Source organism: Bos mutus, chromosome 26 (genome assembly GCF_027580195.1).
Source record: "Bos mutus isolate GX-2022 chromosome 26, NWIPB_WYAK_1.1, whole genome shotgun sequence".
Classification (NCBI taxonomy): domain Eukaryota; kingdom Metazoa; phylum Chordata; class Mammalia; order Artiodactyla; family Bovidae; genus Bos; species Bos mutus.
Window position 1 is genome coordinate 34,774,864 of NC_091642.1, and position 14,382 is coordinate 34,789,245.

At 47.5% G+C, this 14,382-nt stretch overlaps 1 protein-coding gene across 50 annotated transcripts in view; it reads left to right on the plus strand.

The window, feature by feature from the left end:
* Positions 1–14,382, plus strand: part of SORBS1 (sorbin and SH3 domain containing 1) — a 234,403-nt gene that overhangs the window by 204,637 nt on the left and 15,384 nt on the right. For 26 of the 50 annotated variants that reach the window (XM_070363623.1, XM_070363628.1, XM_070363634.1 and 23 more), the window contains 5 exons: positions 2,567–2,613; positions 4,569–4,683; positions 4,840–4,965; positions 6,599–6,793; positions 8,370–9,134. In XM_070363623.1, coding sequence (XP_070219724.1) covers positions 2,567–2,613; positions 4,569–4,683; positions 4,840–4,965; positions 6,599–6,793; positions 8,370–9,134 — 1,248 coding nt within the window. The remainder of the gene's footprint in view (positions 1–2,566; positions 2,614–4,568; positions 4,684–4,839; positions 4,966–6,598; positions 6,794–8,369; positions 9,135–14,382) is intronic. The other 24 variants (XM_070363639.1, XM_070363642.1, XM_070363643.1 and 21 more) reach the window with 1 other exon arrangement.

Genomic DNA, 14,382 nt, shown 5'->3' on the forward strand with positions numbered 1-14,382 from the left:
TGTGTAGATGTACCTCTGTCCCATTCAGTAGAGTTTGGGTGACCACTAATCCTGTGCAGGACCCTATGAAGGGACAGAAACAAGACTCAGACTGTGCTCTTGGGAAGCGGGCAGTCTACTGGAAGAGGCACCCCTCTGTTGTAGTAGGTAACACGATGCCTTGGGAACCAGAGGAGGAAAAGATAGATTCAGCCTCAAGGGGATGGAGGAAGATAAAGAGGGAAATGATGCTTTATATAGGCAATGATGGGAGAAGGCAATGGCACCTCACTCCAGTACTCTTGCCTGGGAAATCCCATGGATGGAGGAGCCTGGCAGGCTGCAGTCCATGGGGTCGCTACGAGTCGGACACAGCTGCGTGACTTCACTGTCACTTTTCACTTTCATGCATTGGAGAAGGAAATGGCAACCCACTCCAGTGTTCTTGCCTGGAGAATCCCAGGGATGGGGGAGCCTGGTGGGCTGCTGTCTATGGGGTCGTACAGAGTCGGACATGACTGAAGCGACTTAGCAGCAGCAGCATAGGCAATGATGACTTATATTTGATGCAATCTGTTTCTCAGTCTTAAATAACGTATGGGTTCCCTTTAAAGACAAATTTTCACCAGCCCAATTGGGTTGACCTAAGCCAATTTACAGATTAAATAGTAACCTGTACACCTATACAATTTTTATTTGATAATTATTAATTTAATTGAGAGCTGGTTAATGTTCATGTCTCAATCTTTTGAGTGACAGAAGGCACCACTGACTGTTCATCACATGGCTTGGGTTTTACTAATTGATAGTTGATATAATTTCCCTGAATTCAATTGTCACTCAGAGTATGAATATCATGCTATTTTGGTATAAATTTGTTTTTAATTTCACACAGCTCTGCAGTTGGCTGTCATGAGGTAACCAGCCCCCTCCCCTTTTTTAAATTGGAACCACTGTGACATTTGTGTCCTTAAAATGTTGGTCATTTGGCCTTCTCTGTGAACTTGTCATCTGTAAATAACTCCATGATTGTTCTTTTCTTATTTGCTTACAGTGGTTAAATTATGCTCTATGGTCATAACAGACACAGATGCAGACATTGAAATTCTGACATTGGTTATAAGGTTGGCATTTAGCTGACTTCTAGTATGTATGGGAGATAGACAGAAACAGCACTTGAAAATGCAAAAATAAAAAATTCCTGCAGAGAATTCATAGCCTTAAAGAAGGTCCCTACAAGACCCCAGCTCGGGGAGCCTGATAATGTGGGGGTATTTCACTGAGGGATCAGGATCTCAAACTAAGCTTGATGAAGCTTCTGAAAGTGATTTTTTTCTCACCTATATTCCCCTCTGCTTTGTCCATGTCCAAGTAGGAAGTATGTAACTTCATATTATTTCCCTAGACTAAAAAGTCATAGCCCAGTTGAGTAGGTTGGAGCTGCTCATAGCTGGGGCAGAATTATACTGGCGGCTATGCACAGCTTGCTCACTTGATTTCTCCCCTCTGTCTTTGTTTAAAAAAAAAAGTAACTATTTTAGTGGCGGGGAAGAAAGATGTGCAAATAAACATGGTAAGTAAAGAAGAACCTTTTCCTCTCTTTGCTGGAATTGGTGATGAAGAAATTCCAGACACAGAAGGGTGTCTAGACAAGATGCAGCAAATAGATTTGCCTGACTCGGACAGGAAGAGTGTCCTAGGAGATAAGGCAGTTAGATATGAGTGGGGAGAAATTACCCAAAGACCTTAACCCACCTCAGGCATTGAGAGTTGACCTGAAGGACAGTTGAGAGACTCGGCCAACTTCAGAGTGAGGCAGTGATATGATGGAGGCATTTGAGGAATGTTATTTGTGCCTCTGAGTGACAGCAGATTAGAGTGAAGAGAACTGAAGTCAAAGGAAGCTTTGTGCTTGTGGGGACCAGAGGTCGGACCTGAGAGGGGTTGTGGAGGGGACGGAGGGAGAGTTGGCGTGACTTAATGACAGACTCGATGAGAAAGTGGAGACGGGGCTGCGGATGACTTCCAGGCTTGGGAGACTAGGAGAAGAGGGCTCCCCAACAAGAATGGGAGCCTTTGAGGAAGAGCATGAGCTGAGGGCTCGGTATATCTGGCTTTTTGGATGATTTCACAGACGTTGAGAAATATATGGAGTTGGAGGTGATGTGAGAAGTCAGTCAGGGTTCATCTACTTGCAGGGCATAATTTAAGTCACACAAACAGAATGTGTTCCCCAAAGAGGAAGACAGTAGATAAGGAATGTCTCAGGACTTCCAGCTGCTTGTTTGTTTGTTTTTTAAATAACGGTGTCAGCTTTGAGAACCGGCACTTCAGCTTTAGGACTTTTCTAACCATCTCTTCCTCAAATCTGGCCCTCCGTAGGGAGATCCTCGAGCATGGCATAGCTGACTGAATATTCATCTAGTGCTCTGCTAAGGTCAGACAAGTGGAATTCTACCCATATTTCAACACCAGAGTAAACTGGTTAGGGTGGATTTTTCTGCTTTGCTTTCTGGAAACTTGTAAACGTGTTCTTTTCATTGTACTTGAATTGCGATTTTAACTTGTCATTGTTTCTTGTGTTTAGATGAGACCTGCCAGAGCCAAGTTTGACTTTAAAGCTCAGACACTAAAGTAAGTGCCATTATCCAGCTTGTTTCTTCTGGGGACAGGGTGCCTTCCTCCTGGCCCTGTGCTTTCATCGTACCATGTTGCCTCCCCAAAAAACTTAATAATAACGCTTTCTAAAGAGAAAATGAGAGATCCATAGACTTGAATATGTTAAACACCTCCAGTCACTGGGTTCTGTTTTCCACCATAAATGTTACTCAAAAAAGTGTTCTGGGGAAGCACTTGATTCAACCAAGTTAAACAGGTTTCTGTCCCACAGGACTTCCTCCAGGGTGCCAGGGTGCTGAAGTGCTGATGAGTCTCCAGAAAAGATCTAAAAAGTGTATCACATTATCATTTCACAAATCTTGTTACTATCAGACCTTGCCACTGGTTCCTTGGGGATTGGGTGTGGTCCATGGAGCAGGAAGAAGGCATCCCCAGCCCCCCACGATACATGACCTCTCAGCCTCTCATGAGTGTCCCCCTCCTTGCTTACCTGATGTGGCAGTGTTGGCGGTGGGGTGGGAATCACAGCTCCCACCCACCTCCATACCTGCGATCACTTAGGGTAGCAGAGTTTAGAAGCTGTAGATCTCCCGCAGGGGTTGGTATTCTGAGGATTCTGCTCATCTGTGTGTCCGTAGTTGAGGGTAAATGGAGGGGGGAAATTCAGAACTCCCCTGAGAAGGGCTATGGCAAAAAATTGACCAAAGACATTCTTTTTTCTAGAGACAAACGCCCTGGATTCCCTTCACAGGCCTCTTTAGGTTTAGAATCCTGCCTGCTGGTGCGAGACCCACACAGGCAGCCTTATTCTTTGATCCAGCACAGGGCTGACTCTGTGTGAGGTTTTCTGGACGTGCCCCCGTTGTCTGGCCAGTACCCCTTTATGTACTGTGGGACCACCTGGCACACCACCAAGCAGGCACACCCCCTCCACACTGCAGTCAGAGACCTGTCTTTCCATGCTGTTTGTTTGACGCACATGGAAAAGATCAGGTCATTTTTTCTAATGCAAGAAAATTTCAAGTTGCAGTTTTTGTTTTGCTTAAAATGTATCTATTATCTTTCTGTCTCACTTTTAAAAATGGAGTCCTGGTTAGAGATTAACATACTATTGGGGCAAACAAAGGGATGTATATGGAAAAGTTGAAAATGGGCATGAAGAGGGAAAATCCACTTTTCTTTCCAAGATCCCTTTTCTGTGTTGAAAAGGAAGTGAACTAACATTTACTGACTGTTAACTATATCACAGGCACCAGGCTAGGTCTTCTATTTGTAGTTTATTGCTGATTTATCCAAAAACTCTGATTATTAGCTCCTGTTTTCTGAAAAAGAAAGTATTGGGTTGGCCAGAAACCCAATACAGTCGTTTGGGCTTTTCTATAAAATGTTTCTTGGCTTCCCTGGTGGCTCAACTGGTAAGGAATCTACCTGCAATGCAGGAGAGCTGGGTTCAATCCCTGGGTTGGTAAGATCCCCAGAGAAGGGAAAGGCTACCCATTCCAGTATTCTGGCCTAAAGAAATCCATGGAGTGTATAGTCCATGGGATCACAAAGAGTTGGACACAACTGAGTGACTTTCACACAGACACATAAGATGTTTCTGGCCAGCTCAACATCTCAGAGGAATTAAGTATCTTGCCCAAGGTACCAGAGCTAGTAAATGATATAACTGGGTTTTGAACCCAGATCTGCCTAATTTCAGAGCCTTTCTACTGCATGATGCTAGAAGAGTGTATGTATGTATGGATAATGAGATTGGTGGATGGATGGATGGATGGATGGGTAATGAAATGAGTGGGTGAGCAGATGGCTGAATGGATAGAAGGACAAAAGGATATCAGGATGTCACAAATACTGATGTAACTTGCCCCCTTTGACCCAACTCAAAGTCTCCTTTTGCTAAAACACGAGCATCTCAGTCTTACACTCATTGGAACATCTCCTAAAATGCCATGACCCTCTATCCACAGGGAGCTTCCTCTGCAGAAGGGAGACATCGTTTACATTTATAAGCAAATCGATCAGAACTGGTACGAAGGAGAGCATCACGGCCGGGTGGGGATCTTCCCCCGCACCTACATCGAGGTACCCTGGCTCTGTCTCTTACTCAGGAAAGACCCACACATGCCCAGAGCACCATTTATCTAACTTGTGTTTTGTTTCCTCCTTTCCTCTCATTTCCTTGCTTTCTGCTCTTTTCCGTTCTCCTTTGCCTCTTTTTTTGCGCCCCCCCTTTCTCAGCTTCTTCCTCCTGCTGAGAAGGCTCAGCCCAAAAAACTGACACCAGTACAGGTTCTGGAATACGGCGAAGCCATCGCCAAGTTTAATTTTAATGGTGATACCCAAGTAGAGATGTCCTTCAGAAAGGTAAGCTGCCCTCTCATACTGCACCAGGGGACCCCCCACTTGGGGGGGCGCTGTCATTGTCGGGATGGGGTATTGCAGTGCCAGCCAGTCTGGCAGAGCTGTTGCACACCCAAGAGCTGTGCCCCATGAAGAATTGCACTGAAGACAATTGGGGGATTTCTACAGTGAAGTATTAAAGAACAGACCATACATTGAATTTACTGATGAAAGGTAGTATTTCTGAAATCATAGACCCACCTCTTTTATAAACTGTATTCAGTGTTTATTGAGCACCTAGTAATGTGAGAAGCGCTGTGTTGGCAACTAGGTTATACAGCATTAATGGGGAGAAGGGAACGTCCTAGGATACCAGAAGTCTGAAAAACTTTGAAGCCAACAGTCATAGGTTATCAGGCATGCAGCCTTTGGGGAGTTAAATAATTTTTCAGAGCTGTGATTTCCTCCTATGTAAAGTGAAAATAAATGGCCCTCTCCCTGAGCCGCCACGGGCAGATTAAATGAAGCAGCCTCAGGGAAGCCCCCAGTGTGACACATGGCACCTAGTTGGCCCTCGGTGAGCAGGAGATGACAATGTTATCATTGCCTTCAAGGTGCTTGTACTTATTTTGAACACAACTAAGCCAGGCAGAGACACTGTTCTTCCTAGGAATTCAGAAACTCTGTATATGTCAAAATTCTCTGGCTGGCTGAAGGTACTAAAGTTAAGAATTTTACTGAGGATTGAGGGAAGCGAGGCTATGCCTTGAAAAAAGATGAACCATGTTATAGAAAAGAGAAAGAGTGGAAGCAACCTAGTTGCCCTACATCAGGAGACCAATAATTAAACCATTATATTATGTACAGTAGATCGCCTGCAGTGGGCCATTAAGCTGTGCACCGCTAGGAAAAACAGAATTATATTTCTTGATAAAGAAGGATGTGTACTGTATGTTATTCAGTACCAAAAAAGCAAATTACAAAAGGGAATACAGTGTATATTGTTTTTATAAGAAAAAATATATGCAAGTCTAATTCACATGGAATTATCTGTACCAAAATATTACCAGTGGTGACCCTCAAGTGATAATATTATGGGTAGTGATTATTTTCTGCCTTACGTTTATGTTTTAATTTTCCTGTAATGATACAGGAAAAATACAATTATATTAAAAAAGAAAAAGAATCCCCAAAACCTTTACCTTAAAGAAGAAGATTGGATATCTGTCTGTTTTGCATTAAGTGAGTCAAAACCACTAGATTTGGGGGATTCCCTGGTGGTCCAGTGGTTAGGACGATGCTCTCACTGCCAAGGGTCTACGTTCAGTCTCCATTCAGGAACTATGATTCTACAAGCTTTGTGATGCAGCCAAAAAAAAAAAGAGAGAGACATTACATTTTCCTGTTAGCTTGGGGGAATGAGTCTGACCTTCTTTAGCGAAATACGTAAAGACCAAGCTTAACAGACTCCTAGCAGTTCTAACTGCTGTTAGCATCTCCACCTCAGTGGTGATTAATTTCATCCAAGATGAGCACGGAAGGTTTTTCTGACCAAAGAACGTGAGAAGTAATGCAGGAGAGCACAGGGTACAGGCAGGGATCTCAGACGTGCTGAGGTCTGCTAGGGCAAGGACCACTGCCTTACTGTGTCTTGCAGGGCGAGAGGATCACGCTGCTTCGACAGGTGGACGAGAACTGGTATGAAGGGAGGATCCCAGGCACGTCCCGGCAAGGCATCTTCCCCATCACCTATGTGGATGTGATCAAACGGCCACTGGTGAAAAACCCCACAGATTACATCGACCTGCCTTTCTCCTCCTCCCCAAGTCGCAGCACCACTGCAAGCCCTCAGGTACCTAAGCTTCTCGTCACTGGTTTTCACACTCAGCACGACAAATCTAAGTGCTAATGGCACACAGCCCCTCTGGGGTGGGTCTGCAGCAGTGCAGAGAGTATGCATTCCAGGGTTTGTTTTCATGTGTACAAATGGCGTTTTTCAAGAATTTGCTGGGAGAAATATTATCTGAGGGAAAAGGAAGCACTTAAGGTGATTGCTCTGGGGACAAGATGATTGGGGAGAGAAATACCTGTCATTATCAGATGGTCCAAAACTCTGTTCTGGCAGCATCCCATGTTGACCAAAGCTGGTTGTCTGGGTACCACCACAATCCCATACATACCATGGCCAGTATGGTTCTCTTAGTCATCTTACTGGTCAAGATTGGCCTGCAGAACACAAAGACTGAAAGAATTTCACATCCTTATCCTCAGACACATAGACCAGATTCAGAGTATTCTTTGCAGTCAAGAACCGGGTTGCAAAAGGAATTTACAGCATCTTTGTCTATACTGGGCTGAAAGAAAGTAGATTTAAAAGCATAATATGGTCTTTGCTTCCTAAACATTAATTATGAACAAACTTATTCTAAACTATAAATTATTCCAAACCCATCCCCACTGTCCCAAAGCCAAGGAAAAAAACCAAACCTTGGGTTCAGGAGAGGCACAGTGGGGTGACTTCTGTGAAAGACTGACCCTAAGTGGTAAGTTACAGAGAGGACGGTCAGGGGAACAAGAGCAGGACCCGGGGGCCCAGGGTCCTGCCTGGGCCTCTCTCCTCTCATCCTCCTCTCTCACTTGCCATTGCTGACCCCAGGAGATGGTTCTTGGCTGAAAGCATGAGACAGGCTGACCCAAGGATTCTTTGCACAGTGAGATCTAGATCCCGTGATCTCGCAGGGAGAGAGTGTGAGCCAGGCGTAGGGCACTCTGCTTGGTCACAGCATGAGGAACACAGTTAGATTTTATGCTTGACTGTAGCCAAGTGCAACTGTGAAACAAGATGGCTACACTGCTCCTACACCTCTCTGGAAGGCTCTTCACTGAGCCCCCTAGAGAGAATAAATGCCCAAGAAGGGCCAGAGTGGTGGCAGACCTTTGTAAACTCTCTGTACTCAAGTATAGTTGACGTACACTGTTATATTCGTCTCGGTGTACAACACAGTGGTTCAGCCAGGCCACTTTTCTCTCCTCGTGGCTCTGGGTCAGGCTTCATTGCAGAGGCAGTTGGATGGGGTGGGGGTAGGGAGCTCCCAGTGTGTCCCTTTAAATCTGATTCTGCAGACCAGCCGGCAGCATCTGTTTCTGTCCTGATGGGACCCTTTCTCCCGTCTCCATGCCACCTGCTTCTCCATTCTCCCCCGCCTGCACACACCCATGTATCCACACACACGCATCCGCATCCACATCCAGGTTCTCTCCCAGCCCGACCAGGTGATTTCCTTTCTGGACACCAGCGTGCCCTGCTCATCCTCTCCATTTCGTTCCTCTCCAGACATCCCGTGTGATTATTTTCCTCCTTTATTCTCTGTGCTGACACTTGTGCCTTTTACTTCTTTTGTTTTCTTCTCTCTCCTTCTCTTTTGAAGTTTCCCAGTCACAGCAAGCTCCTCATGCCGGCCCCCTCATCTCTGCCCCACCCCCGCCGAGCCCTGTCCCCGGAGATGCACGCTGTCACCTCTGAGTGGATCTCATTGACTGTAGGGGTCCCTAGCAGGCGTCCTCTGGCTCTGACGCCACCCTTGCCTCCTCTGCCCGAGGCTTCTATCTACAGCAGTGACCCCTTGGCCTTGTTCACAAGGCCCAGCTCCTCGCTGCCCCTCAACCTTCCCCATTCGGGCTGGTCGGACCGGTCCACTCCACATTCTGCGGTCTCCCCGCTGGCCCTGCCGCCTCCGCACAAAGCCCACTCCCCAGCGCCTGGGGCCCAGGCCTCCTTCCACGTCAATGGAGACAGTGGTACCTATGTGCCACCTCCGGGGGTCCTCCAGGATAGCTTCTCCCAGCCGTGGCTTGGGCGATCTGACAGGGTCATCTCGGAGCTTAGTGACGCCTTTAGCAGCCAGGGTAAGCGGCAGCCATGGCGAGATGGAAATGGAGCGCGTGAGAGGAAAGCAGAGAGGGAGGCGGGTGAGAGATGCCCAGGTGGACCCGCCATCTCTAAGAAGAGCTGCTTGAGGCCGTCAGACGTGGTCAGGTGCCTGAGCACCGAACAGAGACTCACAGAGCTCCACACCCCAGAGGAGAGCCGGCCCCGCCACCAGCCCCTGGGGGGCCCTTTCTCGGGAAGGGAGGCTGAGCGCTCAGAGCTGCAGAGAGGTGGTGAGCCGGCCGCTCGGATGGGTGCGAGCCAGGTAGGCCTGCAGCATGACCGTGTGTGCCCGGGCATCTCAGGCAGCAGGGCAGCCTCACCCACAGCCAAGTGGATGCCCACAAGACCCGTTTGCTTGTTTGGAAACAAAAATATGACCCAGGAGGGAATGGAGGGGTCATCCATTAGGTTGTCAGGGCTGGAACAGCTGGAGGCCAGGGACAGTCTGTATTCTGGCCTCTCGAAGTGATTCCAAAGTAAGCCACACTGTTGGGTACCTCCTGGCCTGGTGCAAAAACCCGCAAGAAGGCAGGCCTTCCTCCTGGCGCAGTTGCGCCTGGGAGAGGACCCTCGGCTTGCTCTAACACAGCTGAGAACACCAGGCTTCAGTTTGGCTCCGTGTGGTTTGGTTTTGTGTGCGCTGCGCTGTGTTTCCATAACCCCTGGCGCTCTGCCTGCCAGCACTTAGCCCCGCTGGGTCTCGTCCTGTCCTGTGTCTGTGTGGGAGCTGAGCTGCTCACTGATGGGCACATACATTTTGGTTTTGGGGGGATCAACCCAGTGCTGGGATCCTTGAAGGACAGGCCAGGTTTTTAGGCAACTGTCCCATTTTCTGTCTGGGACAACTACAAAGATTTTGGGGTCTGGACTGAGGTGGCCCTAGGATGTTTTGAGAGCTTAAAAATTGGGGGCAGGTGGCGAGGAGGTGAACGTGGCAATTAGATCATGGTTCTAATACTGGCTATGCTGTTTAATACCCCAGAATTCAGAGCCTTTGGGCAGCTTCTCCAAAGTAGCCGAGTCTGAATGCCTGCTCTCCTCTACTCTCTAGTGATTTGGAATTGAGTTACTTTCCCCTTCTTAGCCTCAGTTTCCTCATCTGTAAAATGGAGATAACAACTACCTCACAGTCAGGTTGAGAGGATTTCACAAATTGATGCATGTTAAGTGCTAAGCATAGGGGCTGGGAATGGAACACATCAGCACTTTATAAATGGAAGCTCTCCACCTTGGAGCATCTGGAGCTGAGAACATTCTAGAATGTCTTTTGAACCAGATGGAATTCTTGAAGATGTCTCCAAGCCATTTATTATCTACTGTGCACAATGCCCATGGTAGATGATGATGTTTAATCTCAGTTTCCCTTTAAAGTGTCATTTACTCAACAGATACTCATTTGAGGGTATACCTACCTCTGGGCAGGATACAGGGTTTCCCATTCTGCCTTTGAGGAGCCCTGTGCTTCAGGAAGACTGGCACACACAGCTGCAGAGGTTTGCCTGGAGGCTGCAGGAGCCTGCGGCCTGAAGCACAGATTTGGCCCCACCTGCGGCCCCAGCCTGATGATGGGGAGTGGGGCGTCATTGTTGTGGGGAAGGACAGCGTGTGATAATGGTCAGTAGTCAGGCTCTACCTCCCCACCAGCTTTCTCCTATCCAAAGTAGGAGTGGAATTTGTCTCTCAATCACAGGACAGTGTAAGGATTAAAGGAGGTAGGTGTGGTGCCTGGCAGGCCGGAAGGCTCCCTGAAGCGGGATGTTGCTCCAGCTCTGAGGCCAGTGCTGAGGAAATACCTGGGGAAGGCTTTGCCTGAGCAGGTGTTCCTGGAAGGCATGTTCTGTGAGGAGAGAAGGGTGTGTCCTGTCAAGGAAAGAAATAATTTGCTAGGGGAGAGGCAGTGAAGTGACTGATGGAAAAGAAGTCAATGTCTCAACACAGGAACAGTTCTGGAAAGGTTCTAAGTCAGCCCTTGGGGCCTGGAGACCTCCTCATGGTTGGCGGTGAGTCATTGCGGCCCAATGCCAGGATCCAGTATGGACAGGAAGCGCACACGGTGCTTGGAAGAGGCTGGGGGTGGACACTTCCCATTCCTAACTAGGAGAGGGTGGTGTGCTGGCAATACAGAAAGCCAAACTTGTTGAAAACTGTTTCCTGATGGGCCTCCAGGCCCCAGGTGCACCCCTTCCCATCCCCTCCCTCCTGCTCTCCCAACAAAAAGCTGGGCCCTGGCCTTGCTCCATGTTGAGAGCTGGGGGGGGGTTATGTGAAAACGGCTGCTGCCCACCCACTCCCTCACCAGCTCCTTCACCTTCCCGTCCTAGAACTGGGACCTGGAAGTCAGCTTGGGAAATGAGGTCCTTCCAAGGAAGCTTTCTGCCTCTCTTGAGGCCGTCTTGTGCTGACAGAGCACAAGATGGGAAGGGCTTGAATGACAGGTATTCTCTGGTGACCCAGTGACCTCACTCTGTGTCACTTGAACAAATGCATTCCAGACTTGCTTGTATTATCAGAAAAACTGTCAACTGCTCTTGTCCTTGCTGGGGGTGAGGAGCTGAACCAATAATTCAACTTTGTTACCAATGTTGGGAACCTAGGTAGATATTCTGATCTATAAGTGAAGGGAATCTAACCCGAGAGCAAGAAAAGACATTCCAAAGTGTTTTGACCATTTCCTCTTCTATTTGAGTGTCTAGGATGTTCCAGGCACTGTGCGAAGTGCTGCAGGAGGCAGAGAGGGGTGAGCGTTGTCAGGGGCCCCCCTGCTCTCAGGAAAGTCTCTCCTCCTTCCTGGGCTTAGAAGGCCTCATGGAACTGGCTGTTTTGACAGCTAAGCCAGCCTCACCCTCCCCTCAGTCTCCCCTGCTTGTGGGTCTGGAAAATTTCCACCCGTCCTTTACTTCTCCATTCCTTCCTGGAAGCCTTTCCTGCCAACTTTCCCCTCCCCCTGTAGGACTAGATTAAGTGCCGGACTTTGTGCTTTCACAGCCCCCAGCACCTGATCTTAGGGGCACTTATCAACTCTATTGTATTTGTCCCTTTATCTGTCACCCTCAGAGCGCAAGGGACCAGGACACCTGATTGAGGAAGGTGCTCAACAAGTATTTGTTGAGTGAAAGCAGAGATACAATATGAGTGACCCCAGCTAAAGGAGTGTAGGTCTTTACTGGGGGATAAGACATGTTCACAAAAGTAAGTATAAGGTAGACCAGGAAGAAGGGTCACAAACAGTTTCCTTGGGGAGTTCAAGATGAGAATAAGCAAGGGAGGTTGGTGTGGGGTGAGGTGGACAGATTTCAAAAGAAAAGTGACTTTTGATTTGGAGCTTAAGGAACTGGGAGTTTTATGATAGGTGAACAGCAGGAGGGCAGCGTTCGAAGCAAGCAAATAGCCTAGCTAAGCCCCAGGGGTAAGAATGTGAAAGGGTAGGTGAGTTCTGGTTTCGGTGGGGCTTCTGTGTCCGCCGGTGGGTAGAAGGGGCTGTGAGCAAAGCTTGGAGGGCTGGTTGGTGCACATATGGATACTGGTCAGCACCTCCTCACAGAGTGGCTGGTCATCCTCCACAGGTCCTATGACCCTTGCTAACTGGTCATCTGCATTCCCTACTTGGTGCTAGTCCCTGTTCTGCTGCTTTCTTTCTCCTGAGTCACCTGTCCAGCCCATCCCACGACCCCCAACTCTGCAGATGTGTGAGCACTTCCTTGTGAAAGGGTTTGACTTTTCACTCCTTGTAGACTCCCAAGCTGGTGTGACATTGGGTCGGTTGTGCATGTTTTTAGCTAGGAGTTCTCTGGACAGCAGAAGGGAGTGAATGAGGGGCAAGGGGCGTTTAGGGGAAGCCAGGATTGGTGGGAAGAGTGCTACATTCAAATTTAGGGTTCCTGGGCTCTGTCTCCTGCCTTGCCACGAGCCTGCTGTGTGTCTCTGGGTGAGTTACTTCCCTTCTCTGGCTTCACCATCCATAGACAAAAGATCCAGACAAAGCTGACTTCTTGTTAGTTTTGATAGTCTCTGATTAACTAAAAATCCTGTGTGCATTTCAGTTACAAGGAAAGAGAAGAAAAAATACAAAATTTTAAGGAAGGGGGTTTATAATAGACCTGTGCACCTTCATAGTGGAAAAATAAGTGTTTCCCTTTGTTTTTTGAGGGACAACTAATTGGACAAACATATACAAAATGCCCAAGACTTTGGAATTATTAACCAAGTTCTTGGGTTTTGTTGAGCATAATTTTGGCTAGGAAGATTTAGGACAATTGGTCAAGAAAGTGAAGGGGAAGATGGTCTTGGGATTCTCCAGCATTCATCAATATTTTCTGAGCCTTCCCCAAGAGAGAAGTACTGTTCGCTGACTAGCCTCCAGACTTGGTTGTTAGGAGCTTCTATAACTGGTGTAAGAGATCCTCATAGAATTTTTGACTTTAAAAGAATCTTTAAAGTCACTCCAGTGACTTGTAACATTTTCTGGATCACAAAACTTTTGAGAATCTGGGGTTATCTGAGTCTAGGCCAGGGGTTTGGGAAAGAGGGTGGCACACACACAATTTTGCATAATTATAACAGTATAATCTGGGGGAATAATTTTTAAATAAAAGTATTCAGGAAAGCTCTGTGTCCTCAAAGCTTCTGAGAAGCACAAGAACAACACTACAGCCTTAGAGAAAGGAGAGTGGGAAGGGAAACAGGACAGAAAATTTGAGCTTTGGTGAACTCAGTGGGAACAGCCCTTACACATGGAAACTAGGTGAGTTCCCAGAACTAAGATAAGAAGAAAGGTATAGGCCTGCCTTGAGCATAGAAATCAGAAATAAAAAGGAAAGCATGTGATACAACTTACAAGAATGAAAAGGAAATTTAAATGTTAAAACACCTACCTAATAAGGGGAAACACTTTCCTTTGACTCACTGAGAAGGGAAATCTCTAAATATACACAGAGTGTTCAACAGTGTACAGGGTGGGGAGAGACGCTGGTTGCAGTTCTTAGAAAAATCACCAGCAGGTATGTATACTCTCAATAGTCAAGGCCCAGGGAACTAAGACCTGAAGTTTCAATCAGTTCAGTTCAGTCGCTCAGTCGTGTCCGACTCTTTGCGACCCCATGAATCGCAGCACACCAGGCCTCCCTGTCCATCACCAACTCCCGGAGTTCACTCAGACTCACCTCCATCGAGTCAGTGATGCCATCCAGCCATCTCATCCTCTGTCGTCCCCTTCTTCTCCTGCCCCCAATCCCTCCCAGCATCAGAGTCTTTTCCAGTGAGTCAACTCTTTGCATGAGGTGGCCAAAGTACTGGAGTTTCAGCTTTAGCATCATTCCTTCCAAAGAAATCCCAGGGCTGATCTCCTTCAGAATGGACTGGTTGGATCTCCTTGCAGTCCAAGGGACTCTCAAGAGTCTTCTCCAACACCACAGTTCAAAAGCATCAATTCTTCGGTGCTCAGCTTTCTTCACAGTCCAACTCTCACATCCATACATGACCACTGGAAAAACCATAGCATTGACTAGACGGAC